General features: G+C 42.8%; 1 protein-coding gene across 1 annotated transcript; it reads left to right on the forward strand.

Annotated features, from left to right (window-relative positions):
• Window positions 18,615-25,158, forward strand: LOC100627410 (histone H3.3-like). The gene is made up of 4 exons (XM_021100000.1): window positions 18,615-18,708; window positions 20,351-20,413; window positions 20,565-20,599; window positions 24,373-25,158. Exons 1-4 carry the CDS (start codon window positions 18,615-18,617, stop codon window positions 24,832-24,834), a joined length of 654 nt encoding a protein of 217 aa, XP_020955659.1. The 3' UTR covers window positions 24,835-25,158.

Consider the following 26,349-nt stretch of genomic DNA (forward strand, 5'->3'; position numbering starts at 1 on the left):
CAAACCCGGCTAGCATCCATGAGGATGTGGGTTCCATCCCTGGCCTCACTCAGTGGGTTAAGGATCTGGCGTTGCCTTGAGCTGTGGTGTAGGTCGCAGACATGGCTCAGTCCCATGTTGCTGTGGCTCTGGCATAGGGCGGTGGCTACAGCTCCAATTCGACTCCTAACCTGGGAACCTCTATATGTTGCGGGTGTGGCCCTAAAAAGACCAAAAAAAAAAAAAAAAAAAAAAAAAAGAGCATCCTCATTTAAATAGGGGCTCCTTTTTTTGTTCTCAGGTGGCAAAAGAGGCCAGCACAATCCACCAAATCCTTCCAGCACCACGTGTCCTGTGCCCCTTCAAGCCCAACCAGCCCAGTTCATAATTGTGAATGTGCTTTTGAACCCCTCTCTCTCCCCTCCCCCGCTTGCTTTCGCTCTTCCTTTTGTCCCCATAAGTGATGTGTTCATCCATCTCATAAATGCACTGCTGTCCTCGGCTGTGCAACAGTCTCCCACAGAAAAGATCCCCGTGAGCTAATGAACGCAGCCACCTCCGCAGCAAGGGTCGCCGTCCCCGTGGAGGCACCTCAGGACACGGTGAACCGGAAGAGGCCATTTGAAGAAAGCACAGAACGTCCAGAAAGCATCCGATGGGACAGAGGAAGAAGAGGCGGCTCACAGCATCCTGAGCTGCACCTCGTGAGCGTAAACAGCGCCCCAAAGATCCGACGGGAAGTGGCATAGAGCAGGCAGCGGGGCGCTGTCACCGGCTTCTTAAGTATTCATAAAGAGAGATTGACATGGGAGGCAGGGAGACAGGTCGATAAAAAAAGATGAAAACACGCCCGCCCAAGCCGTTAACACAGGCAGACAGCCAGGCCAACTTGCTCAATGCCTGCATATGACAATATATTACTTTTGGTCATCCGAAGACGTTTTGGGTGTTTTATAAACATTTCAGGAAATGCAGAACTCCAAATCTGAAATTTATTTTGCTGCCTTCACCTAGGTTGGCCAATGTGCAAGCCGCTGTCATCTTTTATGAAATGCACATGAAACGTCTACTTTTATTAAGGACAAAAAATACAGGGATCCGCAACGTCTCAGGATAAGGTTTAATTCTGGATAAAAGTGTGATTGGAAAAAAAAAATTGCGAGAGGAGTTCGCATTGTGGCTCAGCAGAAAGGAATCTGACTGGTATCCAAAAGGACTCGGGTTTGATCCCTGGCCTTGCTCAGTGGGTTAAGGATCCTGCGTGGCCGTGAGCTGTGGCGTAGGTTGCAAATGTGGCTTGGATCCGACATTGCTGGGGCTGTGGTGTAGTTCCAATTCGACCCCTAGCCTGGGAACCTCCATATGCGGCAGGGGCGGTCCTAAAAAGCAAAATAAGAAAAATAAAAGAAAAATAAATTTCTGGTACACACAATGCTCTCTTTTCCAATTATCAGGAGAAGAAAATGAAAATCCATTTCTTGATTGGTTAGGAAACAAAAGTCTGTTTATAGTTTGAAATGACCAAATACGTATCTCTTCATTTGTTGGTAACTTTATTTCATGACTTTTGACCACCTTTTATTCTTGACTCTTCTTCCCAATATCTGATTTGAACAAAATCTGGGATCATGGGATCTTCAATTACAGAACTGTTTTTATTGGGACAATTCTACCCGCTTTTAGTAAAAAAAACAACTCTAGTAATTTTGCCAGTGTAGAATTTACATTATTTAACTTTCACTTGAAGACGTGGGTTCCATTTTAATTTTTGTGGAAAACTTTTGTTAATTTTGAACTCTGTCCCAAATACTCCGAAGAGTGAGGTAAGGAAATGACAGGAGGGACACACTCAGCCCTGGAAGGCCAGCTCCAGCTTCACAGCATGGGCTCCCCGCAGGGCTGCTCCCATCAGCCACCGCCCGTCCCTCTGGAGACAGCAGTTCGATCTTTCCTGACTCAGAGGACATGTCACTTCCAGGTGGTAGGTTGACGATTAGAGACATTTTTAGCTCATAGGACGATATCAAATCAGGGGTGTAATTTAGGGTCCCAAGTTTAAAAAAATAAAATTGTGAAATAACTGAATTAAGAGTCAGCATTTTTTTTTTTCCTAGTGCAAGAAAAAAAAAAAAAAAAAGGAAGAAAAGAAAGTAGTGGGAAGAAAGATAACAGGAGATAATAAAAGTCAGGCTATAGAACAAGGGGCTTTAGTTTCCGTCCAGAGGGACCGCCATCTCTTAATACAGTCACTTAAAAATACATGCATTGCTACATTTTTCATTAGCCTTAATTTTTTCATCAATCATGTTAATTTATACAGAGGGCACTTAATAATAGCTAATTAACACTTATGACTTTTGAAATTAAAAGACCTTTGGAGAGATTACTGCTGATTGCAGAAAGATTCTTTTTTTTTTTTTTTTTTTGGTTCTTCCCATTTTAGAAAAAGAGGAAGAGAAGGTAGGGAGCTTGGTGTATTCAGAAGAGCGTCTATCTTCTGCTCCGCCGATCACCCAACAGACGGTAATGACCCTGGTCTATGCAGGCACAGGCACATCCTTCGATGTGGCGCTGGAAAAACAACACGATTTGAGCCTCGTTGGCTTCACACTAAATAAATCAAAACTCAGGCGAATTGTTAAATAGATCGAGACCAAAATGAAATTTATAAATGACCAAACATACTGTCAGAAGCCAACAAACAAAAAAATTATAACCAGGTGTAGTTACTCTGCTGGAGTAAAATAAAGCACATTAAAGATGGAAGTTTCCTAAGTTGAAATGATATTGAAAAATTTAGGGAGAAACCCACTGTACAATTACCTCATTGATCAACAGAGGTGTCTGAGCTGCAGGTTCTCTCCGTCACATTTGTCCACCGTGCTTGTCTGTATCTCCCTTTGTCTCCTAGTACTTCAGGTTGTGGTTTCTACATTAAGAAAGTAGACTTTGGAGTTCCCGCTGTGGTGCGGTGGGTTAAGGATCCAGCGTTGCTACAGCTGTGGCATAGGTTAAAGCTGAGGCTTGGAATTGATTCCTGGCCTCATGTGTAGCCAAAAAAAAAAAAAAAAAAAAAAAAGAAGAAGAAGTAGATTTTAACTGTGTTATTTTTAATATCTACAAAACGCCTTTGGTCAGGTACTTATTTTATGTGACTAGGGTGTGTGTCTGTGCACATATATAAGCATACCATTATACACAAATACTGCATATACAGTATTTGCACATACTCACAATATTTAACCTATCTATTTATAGTCGTACCCACATGTACTTAGAGGTATGACTATCTATGAATAAGATTTTAATTTTTCAATTTGATCCACCAGTAGGTGTCTCCCTTCCCTGACTGACGCCTTATGGATAGGCCTGTTGTGCTTTTCACCGAATCTGGTTTTTGTACGAACTGAGAAATCAACGTTTTTGATGTAACGCACCGCCCATGCAATCTGCGTGTTGAATGCCTATTATGTATGGTGCATCTTGTAACTGACAATGTTGCATGGGGCATTTTCATTTTGAGGAGCTTACGCAGATTTGCATCTGTGTCAGGTCTTTGGGGATTTCCATTTTTAACTAAAGGTCTACACGGGGGCCCCGAAGGTGAAACAACTTCCTCAAAGGACCTACACTAGTTTCAGGGATGTATGGTATAGGGATTCCTGCACTCAGAATAGGGATTAAAACATGTTTCTACATTTTAACATCCACTTGAAAATTGTACAAGGTCAGCTATTAGCTGTAAGGATGGAAACGTTGACTCACCTCTTGAAACAGCCTCTCTTCCAAAGGCGGAAGATAGGCGTTCCCGTCGTGGTGCAGCAGAAACGACTCTGAGTAAGAATCATGAGGTCGAGGGTTCAATCCCTGGCCTCACTCAGTGGGTTAAGGATCCGGCATTGCCGTGAGCTGTGGTGTAGGTCGCAAACGCTGCTCAGATTCTGAGTTGCTGTGGCTGTGGTTGTAGGCCAGCAGCTGTAGCTCTGATTTGACCCTTAGCCTGGGAACCTTCATGTGCCATGGGTGGAGCCCTAAAAACCAAAAAAAAAAAAAAAAAAAAAAAAAAGAAGTGGAAGATATTTCCAAATACATTTACATTGTCTGTGCTTCTGGTCAAACATTTAATGCCAGTTGTAGTTTAGGGGAGAAAATCCACAGGTTGAAAAACTAGTCATTCCTATGCTGAAAATTTTCTCTGGAAAAATTGTGATAAGGCAAAAAATTGGAGTCATTTTTGGTGCCTTTGGTAATGCTTCCCCCTTCCCTAGCTGCCTTCTTTTCTTCTCTTTTCCTTCCTTTCCTTTCCTTTCTTTTCATGTTGCTTTTGGGGAATTTGTCTATCTACTGTTATCTCCACATGAAATGCTCTTATTTGGTGCTTAGCTGGCCAATGATAACTTAGGGAAGAGGCTATTCAAACTCTGCAGTCTGCTCCTTGTGGAACTTCCCAGTGGGTGAGATAGAAGATTTTTTTTTTTTGTCTTTTTTTTTAGGGTCACACCCGAGGCATATGGAGGTTCCCAGGCTAGGGGTCGAATCAGAGCTGTAGCCACCAGCCTACCCCACAGCCACAGCAACGTCAGATCTGAGCTGTGTCTGCAACCTACGCCACAGCTCATGGCAATGCCGGATCCTTAACCCACTGAGCGAGGCCAGGGATCGAACCTGCGTCCTCATGGATGCTGATCGGATTCGTTTTTGCTGAGCCACGATGGGAACTCCTACTCTTAAGTATTTTGATATAGCCTTGCTACTGCCTGGGAAATGATACTGGCTAATTTCTCACAGTTATTTGATTTTCTTAGTGATGGTATTGCTGTGTTCCCTGCTCTAAGAAAACTGTCCTGACAATATTCTGGAACCACCTGAAGTGCTTAAGGACCGCAGACATTTCATATTGATCGCCTAGGTGAGTGATTCCTAAACTCTTTTCCCATGGGAAAGGCTCCTTCCTAGGCAGCTAGGTTTGGGAACTTTTTCATGAGTAGAAGGGACCCCGTTCTAAGTTACATCATGTAGTTCTTCCCTTTTTTCTTTTTCTTTTTGGCTTTTGCCTTTTTAGGGCTGTACCCATGGCATATGCAGATTCCCAGGCTAGGGGTCGAATTGGAGCTACACCTGCCAGAGCAATGCCGGATCCCCACTGCGTCTGCAACCTACCCCACAGCTCAGGGCAATGCAGGATCCTTAACCCACTGAGCAGGGCTAGGGATCGAACCCGCCACCTCATGGATCCTAGTCGGGTTCATTAACCACTGAGCCACATCAGGAACTCCAGTTCTTCCCTTTTCATGTAACCAAAAGCTACTTATAGGTTCCTTGACTTACCATGAGATTACATCCCGATAAACCCATCGTAAATTGAAAATATCATAGGTTGAAAATGCAGCGAATATACCTGAACCCATTGAACACCATAGCTTAGCCTCGCCTACCTTAAACATGCTCAGAAAACTTACGTTAGCCAACAGTTGGGCAAAATCATCTAACCTAAAACCTCTTTTAGTATCCAGGGTTGAATAGCTCATGTTATTGATTGAACACTGTACCGAAAGGGAAAAACAGAGTGGTTGTGAGTGCTCCAGTTCATTGCGCTTGTGACTGCAGGGTTGATGGGGAGCCCTGGCTGCTATTGCCCAGCATCACAGGAGGGGACCGTGCTGGTCCAGGAAAAGATCAGCATTCGAAGTACGGTGTCTACTGGATGCTTCTTGCTTTCATGCCATCATAAAGTCAAAAACTCGTAAGTCAAATCATGGAAAGTTGGGGATTTTCTGAAGTGTTTTCTGCTATCACTGCAGAGAACCACTGGTCTAGCAAACTGGGTTGGTCATCTTACTCTTTTTCCTCCCCTTGTTAATCAGTCATTCATTTGCTTCATTTCCAGTTCCACGAAATTTCTCACATTTGCTTTTTCTTTTATCCCAGCCTAGTTTCATTCTATATTATCTCATCGGGTCTCTAGTACCAGCCCAACTGGTCTCCCCCCTTTTTGGTTATCCTCCTTTCAATCCATCCTGAAGTCCACCACTTGGTAGTCTTTCTAGATCTCAGCTTAATCATGCCACTTCTTTACTCAGAAATATTTCCCGAGGGCTTGAGGAGGAAACAAAAGTAGACTGGGAACAAAAGGCAGACAGCTGCTTGAAGAGTAAGTCCAAGTCCATGTCCTATGGGAGAGTTGAGTTGTGTTTCTTTCTCTTCTAAGTCCAGGGGTCACAGTCTCCAAATCATCAGATCTGAGAAAAGAATTAGACCTGCAGTCATCAGTGTGGGAATTTGATCAGTGACATTTTTTTTAATGCGTACCACTGCCCCTGCCACCAGCTCTTTGCTGCGTTGCTGGTGTTCCTTCCCGCCTTTGTTATGAGCTGTTTTCATCCAAGGACCATTATTCCCAGACATTGTTTTGGGGAACTATGTCTCCCTTTCTCTCTCTCTCTCTCTACACACACACACACACACACACACACACACACACGCACGCACACGCCCGCACGCGCACACACACACACATAACACACACATGTATATCAAGAAGCAGCAACAGAGAGAAGTAATATACTGATCAATTTAAAAAATGCAGCCTTCCCAGCTCCCAAAAATGTACCCTCTCCCCTGCTGCTTCTCAGTGGTATTTAATAGTGGTTCCTATGCAGGAAAGGCTAGAAAGAAATCATTGCTTTAGAATGCAGCTCCTCTTTCCAGCCTTTTCCTGGTCAGGCTCCAGCTGGTTCCAAGATAGGCATCATCTCTCTCTTCTGAATTTTATAGTATTTTAGATGTATCATTTGTATCATTTATGGTGTTCCTCTCATCATCTTATCATGTGTGGTTCATATTCTCCTGTCCCCATGTGTCTTTCACCCTCTTTCTAAATCTCTTCTTTGAGTTTCTCCTCTTCTAGTCAACATGACAGTTGGAATTTCCCAAAGCGGTCTTGAGTCCCCACTTCATCCCATTCCACACTTTCGTCTTCCAGCCATTTTACCCCGGCCCCTCACTTTAGTGAATGCCTGTACATGATAACAAACAAATTTTTATCTTCATTTCAGACTCTTAGAGGCTCAGACCTATGCGTCTTTCAGCTCTCACGACATCGCCGCTTGAATATCATAAAGGATCTCAAATTGAACAACTGTAATGTTGACAGTTCCTTCAGGATTTAGTGTTCTTCCAGCGATCACCGCTCAGCTAAGGACATCACCCTTTAGACAGTTTCTTGTGCCAGAATTCTGAGCATCTTTCTTTCTCCAGCAAAGTCCTGAGGATTACATCTCCTAAAATGTGTCTTGAATCCGTATCTTCACCCTCACCCTCACCATCATCATCTCCCCCTGATTCAGAGCCACCTTTTGTTCCTCACTCAATAGAACATGGACTTTCCGCGCATATTCCTCATAGGAGCTTGATGTTTTCTTCATAGCATTTATTCTTATCTGAGCCGTATGGTTACCTGTGTAGTTATGAATATTTTCTTTCCATCACTGGTCTGTGATCTCTGTGAACGTAGAACTTATGTCTGCTTTGCTCACATTTGTATCCCCAGCGCCAGCCCAGGGGTCACAACAGACATTTGTTGAATGAATGAATGAGCCTTACAGGAAGTTTTCCATATTAGTATTTGCCTATCACATAGTAGACCTCGCCTCCAAACCTTGTGCCACAGACAATAACCAATAAAAATCTAATTGTCAAGTGCACCGAAGAAACAGTAATGTATTTGTAAGGTTAATTGTGCTTGATCAACTCTGCTTAATAACCTGTATAGAATGGTTTTAAGCTTTAGGGTATCGTTTCCTTAGTTAAATAACATTTAATGAAATTATTACTTATTAGTCAGAACGATCATATTTACAGTCTATGATTCCTCACATTTTTTGCCCTCATAAACTGGGAGATAATTTAAAAAGACAGAGTCCCGAAAAACTCACAAAAAATAGAGCATCGTATAATGGTGAGTTGTTTCCTGTTTTACATGTTGGAGGGGACATTTGTTTCTTTTACCTGCCCTTTGGCTTTCCAAGTATTTGGCCCAGAAGGGATGGCCAATTGTAAGTCCCTTCTCCTCTGGGCACTTGAAGATCCAATCAAAGCCAAACAGATTCTTTTTCCCAGGGGAACAAATCTCAATCAAAGATATTTGTTCCTAAAGACAACCTACTAATGGGAGATGATAGTTGCAAATGATACAACTGACAAGTGCTTAATCTCCAAAATACACAAACAACTCACACAACTCAACAACAACACCAAAGAAACCCTCAACCCAATCAAAAAATGGGCAGAAGACCTAAACAGACATTACTCCAAAGAAGATATATGGGTGGCAAATAGGCACATGAAAAAATGCTCATCACTAAGTGTTAGAGAAATGCAAGTCAAGACTACAGTGAGCTACCACCTCACACTGGTAAGAATGGCCATCATTAATAAGTCTACAAAAAACAAATGCTGAAGAAGGTGTGGAGAAAAGGGAACAGGTGCAGCCACCATGGAAAACAGTAAGGAGGTGCCTCAGAAAACTGAATATAGAACTACCACATGATCTAGCAAACCCACTCCTGGCATAGATCTGGACAAAAATGAAATTCAAAAAAAACGTACATGCACCCGTATATTCATAGAAGCACTATTCACGGTAGCTAAGATGTGGAAACAACCTAAATGTCCATTGACAGATGAATGGATTAAGAAGATGTGGTGCATATACACAACGGGATACTGCCTGGCCATAAAAAAAGAATGGAACAATGGCATTTGAAGCAACAAGGATGGAACTAGAGATTCTCATATTAAGTGAAGTTAAGTAAGAGAGAGAAAGACAGATACCAAATGATATATCATTTATATGTGGAATCTAAATGACCTGAATGAACTTATCTACAAGACCACAACAGATTCACAGACATACAGAACAGACCTGTGGTTGCCAGTGGGGAGGGGGAGGGAGTGGGCTAGACTGGGAGTTTGGGGTTAGTAGGGGCAAACTGTTACATTTAGAATGGATAAGCAATGAGCTCTTACTCTGTAGCACAGGGAACTATATCCCATATGCTGGGATGGAGCATGATGGATGAGAATATAAAAAAAAAGAATGTATGTATATTATGCCCGAGTCGCTTGGCTGTGCAGCAGAAACTGACACAACATGCTAAATCAACTATACTTTAATCAAAAGTTTAGGAACAAAGATGTTCGTTCCTGAAAGAAGGCTGGAGATGGTCATCCAATGGCAATGTCCTTGAGAGAGAGTCTGTGCTTTCCGGCCACAGATTCCTATGCTGATATTTCAGTTCTTCCTTTAATTCTGAAATCTGTAAGGAAACACTCCAACACACATCTCTTTCTTGCTAAAGCTAGGCAAAATAAATTTCCACTGCATACAACCAAAGAGCCTAGCTGCAAATTGTACGGGCATTGGAGGACGCCCACCATGAAAATCTCATAAATAAAATCGCTACTAATCCAGAGCTCATGACGAACTAAATACAGTTTAGCTTTTTTTTTCTTTTAATGTAGAGAGGTTTTGGTAAAAAATAAATTATGATGAAGATTACAGAAGATAGTAGATAACATAACTAAAAGAAAAAAATCTTTTCTAATTATCTTCACAGTTTCTATTTACATGAAAAGAATACAGGCAGGTTACACATTTGCTTTCTTTTTTTTTTGAGTATTGTGTGTTTGGAGTAGTGTAAAGGTTCACCAGAGAGTACGTCTGCCTTCAAAGAACTTGAATTCAGTAGGCTAGAAACTTACACAAACACAAGCAATTACAAGTAGGAAGAGAAAGAGCATTTGATAGTCAGTATTGCAGTGTTCACAGCAATGATAGGAGGTACCTATTATTATTCCCCACTTCATAGAAAAAGATTATGAGGTTCAGAGGGTCTAAGGGAATCTTCTAAGTTCATAAGATTAGCCAATGATACAGCCCCAAATTCAAAAATTGGCCCATGCTTTGTCCTTGTCACAATAAGTGACAATAAGTGAAATCAGTGAAAATGCTTAGATCAGGTGAGTATAGAAAAATGACATTTCTTCGAACCACAGAACTGTTAGAGATTTTCAAGGAGGTGAAAACTTAGCTTGGAACTTGGGGAAATATTTAAGTTACAAACATAGACAAGAAGGTCAATCAGGTGGCAGAAAGAATGTGGACGAGTTAAGGGTTTAAATGAGGACCTGTGAATAATTGCTGTTTGGAGTGATGGGTATTTTAAGGAAACTGCGGAGAACATCATAAGAAAGGTGGTTTGAGCTCAAGTCTTGGAGGACCTCTTGGGATAAAGAACTATTCTATCTTGTAAGACTTTAGAGTCTCTCCTTGATGCCTCTTCATCAATATTAAATATAAAGCTACTTTATACACTACACTGCATTTTTTTTTTGTCTTTTTAGGGTCACATCCATAGAATATGGAGGCTTCCAGGCTAGGGGTCGAATTGGAGCTGGAGCTGGAGCTGCTGGCCTACACCACAGCTCATGGCAACGCCAGATCCCTAGCCCACTAAGCAAGGCTAGGGATAGAACCTTCTTCATCATGGATACTAGTCAGATTCATTTCCTCTGAGCCCTGAAGGGAACTCCTACACTGCATTTTAAAACATCCCATTTAGGAGTTCCCACTGTGGCTCAGTGGGTTAAAGATCTGGTGTTGCCGTAAGGTGAAGCATAGATTGCAGATGCAGCTCAGATCTGGTGTTACAGTGGCTGTTGCACTGGCTGCAGCTGCAGCTGCAGCTCCGATTCGACCCCTAGCCCAGGAACATCTAAATACTGAGGGCGTCGTCATAGAAATAAAAATAAAATAAAATATCCTGTTTAACTTAGAGTAGTCATGAATTTATTATGACTGTCACCCAGGCAACCACGCTGATTCAGATAAAACTCAATGTTGGCTTGTTGGTTCATTCTTTTATTGTTTATTCATTCTTCAAACATATAAAAATTATTTATTATTTAGCAGATATTTTAAGATATCTACTATCTTAAGATATCATAAGATACTGTCTCCATCATACATGAACTGGGAACAACTACAGGCAAACCAGCAAAGTCCATATGGCTAAATAACCCAAATTGGACCCTTAACTGCTGATGCTCCCCAGAGCCTTGGCTAAAAGATACTGATTAGCAAAACACTAGCGTTCGATGAAGCTAGTAAGGTACATTGAGGGCAGGTTGGGTAGGATCTTGGAACACATGTCTATGAGGTGTTTGGTAAACCATTCCATAAACACCTGTTATCATATGGGGCTTAATCACTTAGATATAATCTCAGCCTGAAGCTCGTTAGAAAAGACTTGTGAGGCTAACATGGCATATCACAATGCCTTCTTTTCAGCTGACTTTTCCTAACACAGTTTCTTCTGATAGATCCAGTAACTGTAATTTATGCTTCTCCTACACAGAAGTGTTTTCCAGATGTCAACAGTACTTTTTTTGTTTTACAGTGTACCCCAAACTTGACTGGCACAAAAGCACGAATGAATGAAGCAACAAAGAATTTATTCAAGAAATTTAAAGTTATGGGGGAATAGATTTACATCCCACAGCGAACAACCTAATAAATCCCAGTTAAAACTGTGCATCTGAAACAGAGTTTTCCTTTTTTATCTTCTCTCCCCACGTAGAGCTCGGCTGCTTCTTGCTATTCATCCTCTCCAGTAAATCCAGGATGTATTTCCAGTAAATCTCCCCTTCCTTCTTCCATAGAGGGAAGTGCCCAGGATGCACTTTGACCATTCAGTTGGCTTTTGCCAAAGCATCGTCTACATAAGGCTGCTCTTCCATAGATCATCTGTTAAGGGTATATATTTCTCATATCAGTAATTTAATATACATGTGCATGGAAAGTATATGTACACACCAGGAAAAAGAGCACAGTATTAGTGCTGGTGTCTCTGGGTGGTAAGATTATACATTATTTTCTTTTCCATAATTTCTTGCAATTTGTAAAATTTCTAGGATGCGCATATTATGTTTTTAATTATAAAAAAGACATTAACATTGAAAACAACTTCTCTCTACATTTGCTGTGTCATATCCCCATTTAGAACCTTCCAGTGGTCCTTCTTTGCCTGCAGGATCAACTCTGATGCTTAGCACAGGAGCCTCCCCTTGCTTCAGCTCCCCCATCTCTGACTGGTGGTTTACACCCTGATAATACCAAAAGGGGTTTTCTTGCACCCACCCCACTGGTTCATGACTCTTTGTTCATGTGGTGACTTTCACCAGGATATGGGTTTCCTTTCCCTGGCCACTTACTGCCATCTTTCCACCCCTACCCACCTCCGCCCCCCCCCATCTCCATTCCCCCACTCTGCCTGCTCCAAGCAGGCAGAAGCTCCTGGGAACCTCCCTGGGCAGCTTGCCTGGGATCTAACTGCATTTCCACCCTGGGAATGAAAAAACGTGTGCTTTTGTCCTTACTCTTCTTGACGGTAAGCTCCCTGGGGACAGGTACCAAATCTTACTCATCGTCATATTAATAGCATCTAGAATGCTCCTTCACCATGATACAAGCTGCCAAAATGGAACTAACCTCAAGCAACACTGGTAAAGGAATTTCAGCCATTAGTGAATAGATGCAGTGGGAAAATCCTTAGCATAAAAGACCTTCTTGTCCTTATGCTACGTGTGTTCGAGACACTACTTTGGTTATTCAAAGACCCGGCGCGCCAAGCACCAAGGCCTAAAAATCAGTCTTCGGAGAGATGAAGCAGGTAATATGAGTTGAAAATATTGCCCCTGTGCTGTGGCTCTTTGGTGCTGGGGGCTTTCTTAATGGCAAATACGGGGGAAAGTTGGGAAGAATGTGATGTTTTAACCGACAGAATTTTTAAGCTTCCCTTCCTAGTGTGCTTAGTAGAATATCTTTAAGCAAAACTGCTGAGTGCAGATAAAATACTTTGCTGCTCTTTAAATCACCCTAATCTTGAAAGCAATTAACCGTGCTTTGATAATTGAATTGATTTTTCCTTCCTCATTGAGGAGCACTGACGTCGACTGGGGAACCCAAGGAAAAATCTCCTGAATATCATGAAAAATTAGCTTTATTGAACCGCTCAGCATATATTTCAAATATTTTGTAAAGGTGAACTTACAAAGCTAAATCAAAAAATTAAATGCAGTCAAGTATGTGTGTACTTTATATTATAGTTAAAAAGGAATGAATAATTCTGGAGCCTTTTTTTTTTTTTAATAAAAGGAAAGTATAGGGTTTTCCCCTCACTTTCAAGTATAACTCAAAAGCAGTTCAACCAGTTTGGTTCAGACTTGTCTAAGTTGACTTTTTTAAGTTGTCTAAGTTAACTTGGCCATGGTGCTCTTGGCTGAGACAACGACAGAAAAATTTCCGTAGAAAGGCAATTATTGCTAAATGTATCCGGATTGTTAGAATGGTTGGGGCTTATCAACCACATTATGGTAAAAATGCTTAACTCTAGACAATATGGTAAAAATGCTGATCTGGACGGAGAAATTATATTACTGCCTTGGCTCAGAAAGGCCACAGAAGTGGTCATTATTTTTATAAGATTACAAAGACTACAGAGAACATGCTGCTATAGTTTGGATGTTTGTGTCCTTCCAGAATTCTTACATTGAAAATTCCCCTCCCCCAAGGTGATGATATTAGGAGGTGAGGCCTTGAGGGTGATGAGGTTATGGGGACAGAGCACTTATGAATGGGATTAGTGCCCTTGTGAAAAGGCTCTCTTGCCCCTTCTGCCACGTGGGGACAAAATGAGAAGCTGGCTGTCAGCAACCCAGAGGAGGGAATTCCCTAGAACCAGACCATGCTGGCGCCCTGACCTTGACTTTCAGCCTCCAGAACCATGAGAAAAAGTTTATGCTGTTTATTAGTCCCCAGCAAACGGTGCTTTCTTATGGCAGCCTGGATGGACTAAGGCATGTTTCTTTGCAACGCCTTCCCACACTGAGGATGCCATGGCTGCAGTCTTGGCAGAAGTGCAGATCCTGGAGGAATCTGCTGCATTCAGGGCTCATTTTCTCACTCTCTGGGTTTGCCAGGTCCACTCAGCATGCATGTGTGGTGTCCTTTAAGCTGTACCCCAAGCTGATTTGGTTCCCAATCTTTATTTCCTAACACCACTTGCTTTTTCCTCTTTTCTTTTGCTTTTTTTAGGGTTGCACCTGCAGCACATGGCAGTTCCCAGCCTAGGGATGGAATCAGAGCTACAGCAGCCAGCCTACACCATAGCCACAGCAATGCAGGATCTGAGCCTCGCCTGCAACCTACACCACAGCCACAGCAATGCCAGATCCTTAACCCACTGAGTGAGGCCAGGGACTGAACCTGCGTCCTCATATATGAGAGTCGGATTCATTTCCGCTTAGCCATTATGGGAATGCCACAAAACTTTTTTTTTTTTGGACATTGATTCAGAATTCCATTGATTCCTAATTCAGAAAGCCAGGAATATTAAATAGCCAGACTTCTTTTTCATAGATACACTTGATGACAATTCCTTTTTATAACCGTAGCTTTGAGGTACTGAAGAAACCATGAAATACTCATTTGATTGGCAGCAAATCAAGATCTTAGGGTGAGTTTTAATGCTAAGGATAGCTTTTGAATTGATTTGCTTTGAAAATGGGTAATCTTCCGTTGGTATAAAATTTCATTCATGGTATTCAGCCAGCCAGATTTCCTGATGCCCAATGATTCTAGACAAATTGCCATTTGCTGTACAAATGTTAGAAATTTCACTCCAAAAATTGAATTGCATGGCTGTTGAGTATGAAAGTATGCATGAAATAATCTACATTAACACAATTTAAATGATAACATCCTCGAGTACTTTAACTTCATAAAAGAAAGATACAGAGATCCTGTTGTGGCTCAGCAGACATGAATCTGACTAGCATCCATGAAGATGCAGGTTCGATACTTGGCCTTGCTCAGTGGTTAAGGATCCAGCGTTACTGTGAGCTGTGGTGTAGTTCACAGATGTGGCTTGGATCCCGTGTGGCTGTGGCTGTGGTGTAGGCCGGCAGCTGCAGTTCTGATTGGACCCCTAGCCTGGGAACCTCCATATGCCCCTGGTGTAGTCCTAAAAAGACAAAAAAAAAAAAAAAAAAAAAAAAAAAGAGAGAGAGAAATAAAGATACCATTTGGGGGGAACTCTTTAATAGCAGGGTATCTTCTGAGGACCGAATCAAAACCAATTCAATGCATATATTAATTTTTTCTTACATTTTTGTCTCCATTTAAGAACATTTTATTTAGTCTACATTCATTGGTCATTTACTCTATGTACCACATTCCAAAAGTTGCCAAGAAAAGAAATATAAACGAAACAAAAAAATACTTATACATCCTGCTGCATAGAGTCCACAGGTTTCTCATGACTATTCTCTTACACCATTCACAAAAGTTGAAATGGAATCAAGATTTTAATGGAATACCTAAAACTCTTAGAAGAAAATGCAAGAAAAAAGCTCCTTAACCTGTGTCCTGGCAATAATTTTTTGGATATGATACCTAAAGCACAAACAACAAAATGAAAAATAAACAAGTGGTACTACATAAAACTAAGAAGGTTATAGACAGCAACAAATAAGAATAAGAAAGCAAAAAACAACCTATAAATTAGAAAAATAGTATTTGCAAACCACATATCTGGTAAGGGATTAATATTCAGAATATGTAAAGAACTTAGACAACTCAATAGCAAAAAAACAAATAGTTCAATTAAAAAATGGACAAACATCCTGCATGGACATTTCTCCAAGGAAGACTTATGAATGGTCAAGAATCATCAGGGACTCAGTAGAGAAAGGCGAATCAAAACCACAATGAAAGGTCACCTCACTTCTACTAGAATGGCCATCATCAAAAACATAAGGAATATCAAATGCTGAGAGGGATGTGAAGAAAGGGGAACCCTTGTGTATTGTTGGTGGGATTGTAAATTGGTATAGTCACTGTGGAAAACAGAATGGCAGTTCCTCAAAAAATTAAAAGTAGGACGACTGTAAGATCCAGCGATTCCACTTCTGGGAATATATCCAAAGGAAATGGAAACATGTTGAAAAGATATTTGCATTATGGACAATTGTCCCGACATGGAAACCACCTAAAGGCCATTGATGGGTAACTGGATAAAGAAGTCATGGTATATGTGACTATTATTCAGCCATGAAAAATGAGGAAATCTTGCCCTTTGTGACACACTGGATGGATCTCGAGTGCCTCATGCCAAGTGAAATACCAGACAGAAGAAGACAAATATTATATAATCTCTCTTATATGTGGAATCTAAAACCAAAACCAAAACGAAAAAAACCCCAACGTTCGAACTCATAGAAAAAGTGATCCGAACTGTGGTTATCACAGGTGTACTGTTGGTGGGATTGTAAATTGGTGTGGGGTCGGGGAGGGAATCGGAGGAAGGTGGCCAAAAGGTACAGACTTCCGGTTACGAGATGGAAAAAAGCACTGGAGATACAATGTACAACACGATAACTATAGTTACTGCTGGTACATGACATATGTGATGTGTGCGCGTTGTGAGGAGGGTAAACCTTAAAACTCGTCATCAGGGAGCTCCCATTACAGCACAGCAGAAACGCATCTGACGAGGATCCATGAGGATGCGGGTTTGATCCCTGGCCTTGCTCGGTGGGTTAAGGATCCGGCGTTGCTGTGGCTGTGGTGTAGGTCGCAGATGCGGCTGGGATCCTGTGTTGCTGTAGCTGTGGTGTAGACCGGCAGCTGTACCTCCCATTTGACCCCTAGCCTGGATCCTCCATATGCTGCAGGTACGGCCCTAAAAAGCAAAGAAACCACAAAACAACAACAACAACAAACCTTCTCATCACAAGGAGAAGCGTAATTTTTTTCTTTTTCTTTTTGTCTCTATGAGACGATGGATGCTAAGTTACCATAGTAATCAGTTCATGAGTAACCAAACCACTGTGCTTGACACCTTAAACTCACACAGTGAGGTATGTCAATCATTTATCGATAAATAAACAGTCAGCTTTCTGATGGCCATGACGGCCGCTGGTGGCTCCGAGGAGGCAGACTCTTTGTCCGGGGTGAATAGAAGGAATATTGGTCTTGGGCTGGGCTTGGGACATTTCAAACCTTAAGAACATCCAATCGGGTCTGTCCTGAGGCATGATGGGAAATGCCCACCCTCTTCCTCTAGGATGGAGACAGCGTGGAACCAAACACAGGAGGGTCTCGAGAGACACACCGTTTCACACACACGCAAACGCCCTCTTTGTCCAAAGGGCTGCTTCGTCAGGGACACCAAACCTGGTGAACATTTCTGATCAGACCCCTAGGGGCAATATTTATCTTTTATTTTTTTCTTCTTTTTAAGGCTGCACCTGCCACAGCCACAGCCACAACACTGGATTTGAGCCACAGCTTCATCCTGCGGCTGCAGTTGCAGCTCTGCCAGATTCTTAACCCGCTGAGTGAGGCCAGGGGTGGAAACCACATCCTCATGGACACTATGTGGGGATCTTAACCCGCTGAGCCACAGCAGGCACTTCCAGGGGCCACATTTAAACACCCTGGGTATTGCCCATCCAGGAGCAGAACTGGCTCTTTTTTTTCTGATCTGGACATGGGGCCAAGAAGCAAGAAGCCTGGACCAGGTTAGTTCACTGAGAAGGAAGACAAGTTTCCTGAAACAATCCATTTTGCCGAGACCACTGGCTGCTGAGGTAGGAGGGGAATGTGATTTGCTTGGCTCCCAGAATGGAGGCAGATACAGAGTGTTCATTTTTATGTAGCTGTCCTGAAGGGCAGGTGGGCAGGAAGAGCGCAGGACTCCGGCTCACGAGGTCAGGGGAAGTTGGGTCAAGAAACTTCAATCCTGAGAACCCTGCATCTCACAAAAGGGTGCTGCGCTTGAGCCACCGGATTTGAAAATCAAATGAAACCCAGCTCCCCCGCCCTGCCCCCAAGCACCTCTATCAGAGACTGCGGCTTTATTCATTCCGCTTTTCATAACAATGGGAGGTGTCAAAATGAAAGACGATGAAGTGGTTATTGGAAAAGTGCCATGTAGTACATGTGTGTGATATTGTTAAAATGGAAATCAAAGCAACTTCATTAGAATGCTTAGCAGTTTCCAAATCAGGCCAGCGTCCTTTCCTAGGCTCAGATCCCAGCTGGAAGAGTAGTTCTCCCTGCACAGCTGTCCCCGCGACTAACTGTTGGAGGCAGAGATGGCATTTGAATAGAGATTTGAATATATTGGGCAACTGATAAACAGTCTCAGGACACATTTTCTGTTGGTTTTTCCTCGTTAGGAAGTAAGTTTTGTTCATTCGACTGACCTTGAGAAGAAGCTGAACTGGGGCATCACTGGGTACCATGGCAACAGGAGATGCCCCGGCTGTTCTCAGCAATCATGGTTGTATGGCCATGGCCTTGGGTTTCAATTAGGTGGAGCAGTGAACCCTGGGTCAGGCAGCCTAGGGTGGCAGTGCCTGCTGCAGAGGGAGACAGGGCTGTTCTTCTTCTTCCTGCTTTGCAGGAGCCACACAGCTTGAGGTGAGCTGTCCATCTGAGGAGCAGCTGGGGTCAGTGATATCGGGTTCCGGGGGTGAGCTACAACTTGTTAAAAAAAAAAAACCAAACTATGTCAGCATCTCGACTGAACACCACCGTGGAAGCCGTTTGGGACGACACGATACACACATGTGCGTACACACACAGGCATGACACAGGAGCTGGTGCGTGGTACAGAAAAATGGCATGGAGGTAGGATGACCAAGAAGGTTTAAAGACATGAAAGTCCAGCCTTGAAAGGGGAAGGAGGTTGATGGTATCAAAGGGATGCCAAAAGATGAAGCTGCATAAAACCTACACAACTACCCCTGGGATTGGTCAGTGAGGAGAGCATCCGTGACCCTACAACGGGATGGCCAACGGCAGCCACTGCTTGTTCTTGCATGGCCCTCAAGTGATCAGTGTTTTCCACATTTTAAAACATTTATTTATTTATTTTTCTTTTTTCCCCCAGGCTCGGGGTCCTACAGGCCTTGAAGCTGAGGCCTATGCCTCAGCCACAGCAACACTGGCTCTGAGCCACATCTGTGACCTACACCACAGCTGTGGCAATGCTGGATCCTTAACCCACTGAGTGAGGCGGGGGGTCAAAACTGCATCCTTATGGACCCTATGTTGGGTTCTTATCCCACTGAGCCAGTGGGAATAAGGAATTTCCTCTAGTTTATTTTTGAATTACAAAATAGCATGTGCTAATTTGGGGTCACCTATGCTTGTCCTTGAGTGACACCCCCCCCCCGCCCCAGGCAGCCAGTGTAGACAGTTGGCCTGTGTACATCTGTGTCCACACGCTCTCTGAGCCAGGCTTGATCAACTCACGTTTTGCTTCCTGTCAAGCTGCCCACAAACAGGTGGTGACTGGTCTCAGTTTCCAGAGGAGAGAACCGGGTGTCTATTGAGGGACCAGTGATGGGAGCAGGTCGGAGCCCAGCATGGAGCCGTGGTCTGTGTCCAGATCCCAGCTCTGCCAAGTACTATGAAACTTGGGCAAATGAATCCATTTTCTTTGCGTCAACTGCATCATAATTGGGGGACATTCAAGTGATGTATAGGGATCATTACACTGACTAAGAAATTAATACCACATAGCATGCCTAGCCCTTTAAGCCCTCAATAATCGTATTCTCATCTCTCTGATGGGAATTGCAAAATTGAAGACGATGGTCAGTTGGTGACTGCGGACCTGAATTTGTACAAAGAGTACAGATGATAAACACAGTCATAAAAAGACTACATTTGTTTAGGCTCAGTGGTAATACAGTGACAAAACATTGTAATCCACGAATTATCATACATGGAGATGATTTATTTATTTAAAAATTGATTTTTATTTTTTGGCTGCCCCTGCAGCGTATGGAAGTTCCCAGGCCAGGGATCGAACCTGCGCCTCAGCAGTGACCTGAGCTGCTGCAGACGCAACGCTGGATCCTTAATCTGCTGTGCCACAGTGGGAACGCCCACATGGATATAATTTAATATGAATTCTTTTTCACTTGTCAGGAATGATAAGGAACATCGATAAAATTATAGACTATTTTTTTACACAATTTTATTGAAGAATAATTAAACATTATAAAAGCCACCCATCTTAAGGGCACAGTTCCATGATTTTTAGTAGATTTACTGAGTTGTGCAACCGTCACTGCAATCTTGTCTTAGAAGATTTCCATCGCCCTAATAAGACCCCTCCTGCCAGGCTACAGTTAGGGCCAGCACCAATCCCTGGCTCCAGGGACCACTGACCTGCACTCTCTCTCTGATTTGCTGTTTTGGGACATTTCATCTTTTGCGTCTGGCTCCTTTCAGTTAACTCGTTTCTGAGCCTGCTGGGACAGGCACCAGCGTTCTGCTCCTTTGTATCCATGGACGGTATTTCCTTGAATGAATAGTCACGTTGTGTTTATCCCTCATCAATTGATGGCCATTTGGGTGATACCCACTTTGGGGCAGTCATGCATCATGTCATTATGAACATGCGTGATCGAGTTTTTTGGTGGACAAATGTTTCCATTGCTTTTAGGAAACAGGAAATTCCGAGGAGCGAAATCGCTGAGGGTACGGTACATTTAAATTGAACTTTTTAAGAAGCGGCTAAGCTGTTTCCAAAATGACGGTGCCATTTTACATTCCCACCAGCAATACACGGGAGCCTCATAGATGTAATTTTAAAAGGTCGAAAGAGAGGCGTTCCCGTGGTGGCGCAGTGGTTAATGAATCCGACTAGGAACCATGAGGTTGCGGGTTCGGTCCCTGCCCTTGCTCAGTGGGTTAACGATCCGGCGTTGCCTTGAGCTGTGGTGTAGATTGCAGATGCGGCTTGGATCCCGCGTTGCTGTGGCTCTGGCATAGGCCGGTGGCTACGGCTCCGATTAGACTCCTAGCCTGGGAACCTCCATATGCCGTAGGAGCGGCCCAAGAAATGGCAAAAAGACAAAAGAGGAAAAAAAAAAAAAAAGGTCGAAAGAGAAAAGGATCTAAAAATAAACAAATCCAAAGGTGGAAATTCCATGCTCTGGCATTAACAACCTTCTACATTCCCCTTTAATGGAAGGCTTCTGCTCCTGCCTTCCCAGGATTCTCACTTGCCACACTTTGCCATTGGCTGGGAGGGGGTGTCTCAGCTCACTCAGTCCTGCTAATCCAGGGAAAGAAACCCCATCCTCCTTACTCCTAGTGACCCCCCGAGACCATCCAAAGAGCAACGGACGTGTAGCAGCTGAAAATGCTCTCCTCAGATACAGCAAGAAAAGAGTTAAGGCAGTTTGTAACAATTATTGACTACAAGATCTGCAAATGATTGCATAAAATTTCTAAAATATGCCTGCAAGCTTCTGATATCGATGTGGTGCCCCCCAGGGGTGCACATATGGGTTTAAGTGTCTAAACTGCTTTATTAATTAAATTGCTGTGATTTACCTCTCCCCTGGTAGCATTTAGAGCTTAGGAAACAGCCCTGTAATTAGAAAATGACTAGTGTTGCTTGTTTACTTTGTGGGTGAAATATTATATACAGAAATGCTTATATATGTGTACACACACACACACACACACACACACGTGCACACACACACCAACTCTGTTTTCCCCGGCCAACCCTCACAGGTTACTTTATTTCTAGTCCAATTAATAGGCAACCTCCAGTGGTGCATTAAATTGCTTTTTAGGGGGAGGGGGACGTGGCTGAGAAGTTCATTGTTCCTGCTGAGGTGTGTGATGGCATCCATGACTGTTTGTTTGTTTGTTTTCCCTCTGCAGACAGAATATTGACTTTTAAGATTTCGTTGTAAAAATAGTTTTGAATGACTCTGAGATACCTCACAAATTCTAAAATTGTAGAGCGATTTTGATTCTGTGGCATCTATAATCTTCACTTCCCATCTTGAAGGTATTTCTAGGACTATACATGTAGCCTATGTTACACAGACATTAATTTGTTGTTAAAGCACTTTTTGTCAACCTTTATTTTAAATGTAGTTATTCATGCCATCTTCAAACACATATGCTGGTGCTGCATCCCGTGTTGTCTGTATTTTTATCAGTTTTCTCAAGGGTGGGCTATATCTGAGTTTTAGGAATGTCAGCTTATGACAAGTCTAGTTTAAGCACATCAAAGGATTATTGAATCTGAGGTTGGAAGAACTTAGGAAATTATATACTCACGTGTCATATTTTTGTAACTTGTTTGGATTCTATATGACTCCATCATGATTGCAAATTTGAATCTCTAAAGGAGGTAATGCATCTTTTCAAGTCTTTATCTCAGAGAGGTATTAGTGGCAAAATGAAATAATTGTCTTTAAAATATTTTAACACATGGGGAAAAGGCTTTCTATACATAGAAAATGTTAACTTGGTGAACAGTCTAACATTGGAGAGATTTATGCATAAAGCTTGCTGGGCTCTCAGGGCAGAGTTGATGTGGTCTGATGGCAGAGGGTTAGAACAAGTTTGGAGGGCAGGAGAGAGCAAAGTGGGTGATACAGAGCTTAGCACAGGACTATACACATAAATGCTTTACACAGTTTCACTCAACCACTGGACAAATATTTATCAGGAACCTACACTTAGGTCATCATTCCGAATGAAATAAGTCAGACAGAGAAAGGCAAGTACTGTTCGATGTCACTTATATGTGAAATCGAAAATATAATACAAATGAACATATTTATAAAACAGAAACAGACTCACAGAGAAAACAAATTTATGGTTACCAAAGGGGAAGGGGACTAGGGGATAAATTAAGAGGTTGGGATAAACAACCATATATATGTGTGTATATATATATGTGTGTGTGTATATATATATGTATATATATGTGTGTGTATATATATATCCTTGTTTATACGTATTTGTAACTTGTTTACATAAGTATATGTAACTGAATCATTTGCTATATGCTAGAAACTGAGGCAACGTTGTAAGTCAATTATACTTCAATAACAAAAAGAACCTATGCTGTATCTTGCAATTTAATAGGAGTGGATATGAAGATTTTGTTTTGTTTTGTTTTTTATCTTTTTTCTATTTCTTTGGGCCGCTCCCGCGGCATATGGAGGTTCCCAGGCTAGGGGTCGAATCGGAGCTGTAGCCACCAACCTGCGCCAGAGCCACAGCAACGCGGGATCCGAGCCGCATCTGCAACCTACACCACAGCTCACGGCAATGCTGGATTGTCAACCCACCGGGCAAGGGCAGGGACCGAACCTGCAACCTCATGGTTCCTAGTCAGATTCATTTTAACCACTGCGCCACGACGGGAACTCCCGGATATGAAGATTTTTAAGACACTTCTCCACCCTCAAAAGTCCACAGTAGAGTAAAGGGAAAGTTCCGTTCACAGGTAATTGTGCAGAAGGTGTGAAATGTCAGAAAAGTGACATCCAAGGGAAAAAACAGGGTTTCCGAAGATAGAGGAAGCTCTTCTGGTTGGATGGTCAGGAAAAGTTTCTTCTTCTTCTTCTTCTTCTTTTCTTTTTTTTTTTTTTTTTTGGTCTTTTTAGGGCTGCACCCACAGCATATGGAAGTTCCCAGGCTAGAGGTCAAATCAGAGCTGCAGCAGCCAGCCTACACCACAGCCACAGCCACAGCAATGTCAGATCGGAGCCGTGTCTACAAGCTACACCACAGCTCAGGGCAACACCAGATCCTTAACCCACGGAGCAAGGCCAGGGATCGAACCTGCGTCCTCATGAATGCTAGTCAGGTTCATTACTGCTGAGCCACAACGGGAACTCCAGGAAAGTCTTCTTGGTAAAGGTTAGTATTAGAGCTGAGTTTTGACATACATAAAGGATTTCCAGTGATGGGGTAGGTAATTCTAGCAGGAATAATGGCACAGGTAAATGGTGTGGCGGTTGGAAAATCCCAGAGAAAGGCGATTGCGTACATGGAGTAAAATAAAATGTGACCTCCAACTCTTCTGTGCGGACATGAAATAGCATATTCTTTCAAATGTAATTGTCCTGCAACAGCCTTTTCAGATTAAGCCCGTTTCTAGTGGGAATAGGCTCAGTTCCTGTATTGGCTTCTCCGGTTTCATAATAAGAAAGTCCTGGATGATGCCATCTGCGGAACCACTGTCTGGCGATGGCAGGATGTGGATAATTAAAGTGAAAGAGTGCAAATGCCTCCCAGCCAGTAGTCAGCAAAGCCGAGAGCAGAGGGAGGAAAAGAAGGGGTGGAAGAAGAGTGAAGACGCACAGGGCTTATGGTAACCCTTCTTTACATGAGAAAAGAAGAGCCTGTAATTGTTTACAAATAATTTTGGGAATTGTGTTCGCAGCCGCCGCCGCGCCGCCATCGCTCGCCAACGCCAGCGCCGCCTCTAGCTCGCCGAGCTCCAGCCGAAGGAGAAGGGGGTAAGTAAGGAGGTCTCTACCGTGGCTCGTACAAAGCAGACCGCCCGCAAATCGACTGGTGGTAAAGCACCGAGGAAGCAACTGGCTACAAAAGCCGCTCGCAAGAGTGCGCCCTCTACTGGAGGGGTGAAGAAACCTCATCGTTACAGGCCTGGTACCGTGGCACTCCGTGAAATTAGACGTTATCAGAAGTCCACTGAACTTCTGATTCGCAAGCTTCCCTTCCAGCGTCTGGTGCGGGAAATTGCTCAGGACTTCAAAACAGATCTGCGCTTCCAGAGTGCAGCTATTGGTGCTTTGCAGGAGGCAAGTGAGGCCTATCTGGTTGGCCTTTTTGAAGACACCAACCTGTGTGCTATCCATGCCAAACGTGTAACAATTATGCCAAAAGACATCCAGCTAGCACACTGCATACGTGGAGAACGTGCTTAAGAATCCACTATGATGGGAAACATTTCATTCTTTAAAAAAAAAAAAATTCTCTTCTTCCTGTTATTGGTAGTTCTGAATGTTAGATATTTTTTTTCCATGGGGTCAAAAGGTACCTAAGTATATGATTGCAAGTGGAAAAATAGGGGACAGAAATCAGGTATTGGCAGTTTTTCCATTTTCATTTGTGTGTGAATTTTTAATATAAATGCGGGGACATAAAGCATTAATGCAAGTCAGTGAACAAGTTTCAGCAGTTCAACTTTATAACAATTATAAATAAACCTGTTAAATTTTTCTGGACAATGCCAGCATTTGGATTTTTTTAAAACAAGTAAAATTCTTATTGACTGCAACTAAAAAAAAAAAAAAAAAAAAAAAGAAAAAATTTGGTAAGTTAAAATGCAAGACTCAGAATTCCCGCCATGGCTCAGTGAGTTAAGAACCTGCCATACTGTCCGTGAAGATGGGAGTTCGATCTCTGGCTTCACTCAGAGAGTTAAGGATCTCATAGCGGCTGCAAGCTGAGCATCCGCTGCAGCTGTGGCTGTGGTGTAGGCAGGCAGCTGCAGCTCTGATTTGACCCCTAGCCCGGGAACTTCTATATGTGCAGGTGCGGCCTTAAAAAAAAAAAAAGCAAGACGCCTAAGACTCATAATGATGATTAGCAATAAGCTAACTTTTATAGGACAAGACGGGAAATATGCATGTCTTTCCATTTGCTTACATATGCAAAAAGAAATGTTGGAAGGAAAAACAAAACTAGTAACAGTAGTTGTGTGTGTGTGTGTTTGTGTGTATATACTTGTGTAGGAGTAGGAACTTGCAAAAATGACAGGCATGGGGAAAGTGCCTTTGCGCTGCAGACTTATACAAATAGCCTAATGGCTTAGGCGTCCCCTCGGGATACTGTAAAAGGCAGGGTCTGATGCGGTTGGTCTGGAATAGAACCTGAGCCGCTGCAGTTCCAACAAGGTCCCAGGTGATGCCCATGCTGCTGGTCTATGGACCACATTCAATACAACCCGGGAAATTTGCCTATGATCTTAGTATCCTTGACTCCAAGGGGTTAATATTCTTGTTGGTGTGGTAAGGGCACTAGGTTCTAGATAACCTTCAGAGATGCACGATGAATGTAAAAAGACCTGACTTCTGGGAATTACTTTAAAATACTCCCCAAACAAGAAGCACCAGCAGCAACACGATGATAGATGAAGCACGCGTGGCAGAATCCTGATAACTGTTGAATCTATGTTCTGGGGTTATTAGAGTTCACTGTACCATTCTCTAATTTTGGAGGTCTGCAATTTTTCCTAAAAAAATACGCTTTAAAGTTGTCTACAGTTTCTGTTTCCACCCCACGACAGTAGCCTTCCTTAAGGTTCTGAAAAATCCCCATTCACGAAATCCCCACTAAAACCTCTTGTCTTTCTCTTACTTGACTGCCAAGAAGCTTCGGGCTCACTTGACCACTCCCACTTTGCTGCCGCTGCATCTTTCCGTATTTCCATTGCCTGA

Source organism: Sus scrofa, chromosome 7, assembly GCF_000003025.6.
Source record: "Sus scrofa isolate TJ Tabasco breed Duroc chromosome 7, Sscrofa11.1, whole genome shotgun sequence".
Taxonomy (NCBI): domain Eukaryota; kingdom Metazoa; phylum Chordata; class Mammalia; order Artiodactyla; family Suidae; genus Sus; species Sus scrofa.

Excerpts from the sequence above, each read along its gene's own strand:
- LOC100627410 (XM_021100000.1), top strand. The coding sequence starts at position 18,615 with ATGTCAGCATCTCGACTGAACACCACCGTGGAAGCCGTTTGGGACGAC. Across the intron at positions 18,709-20,350 it reads CAGGCATGACACAGGAGCTG|TTAACTCGTTTCTGAGCCTG; the intron begins GTGCGTGGTACA and ends GGCTCCTTTCAG. Across the intron at positions 20,600-24,372 it reads GAGGAGCGAAATCGCTGAGG|CTCGCCGAGCTCCAGCCGAA; the intron begins GTACGGTACATT and ends CGCCGCCTCTAG.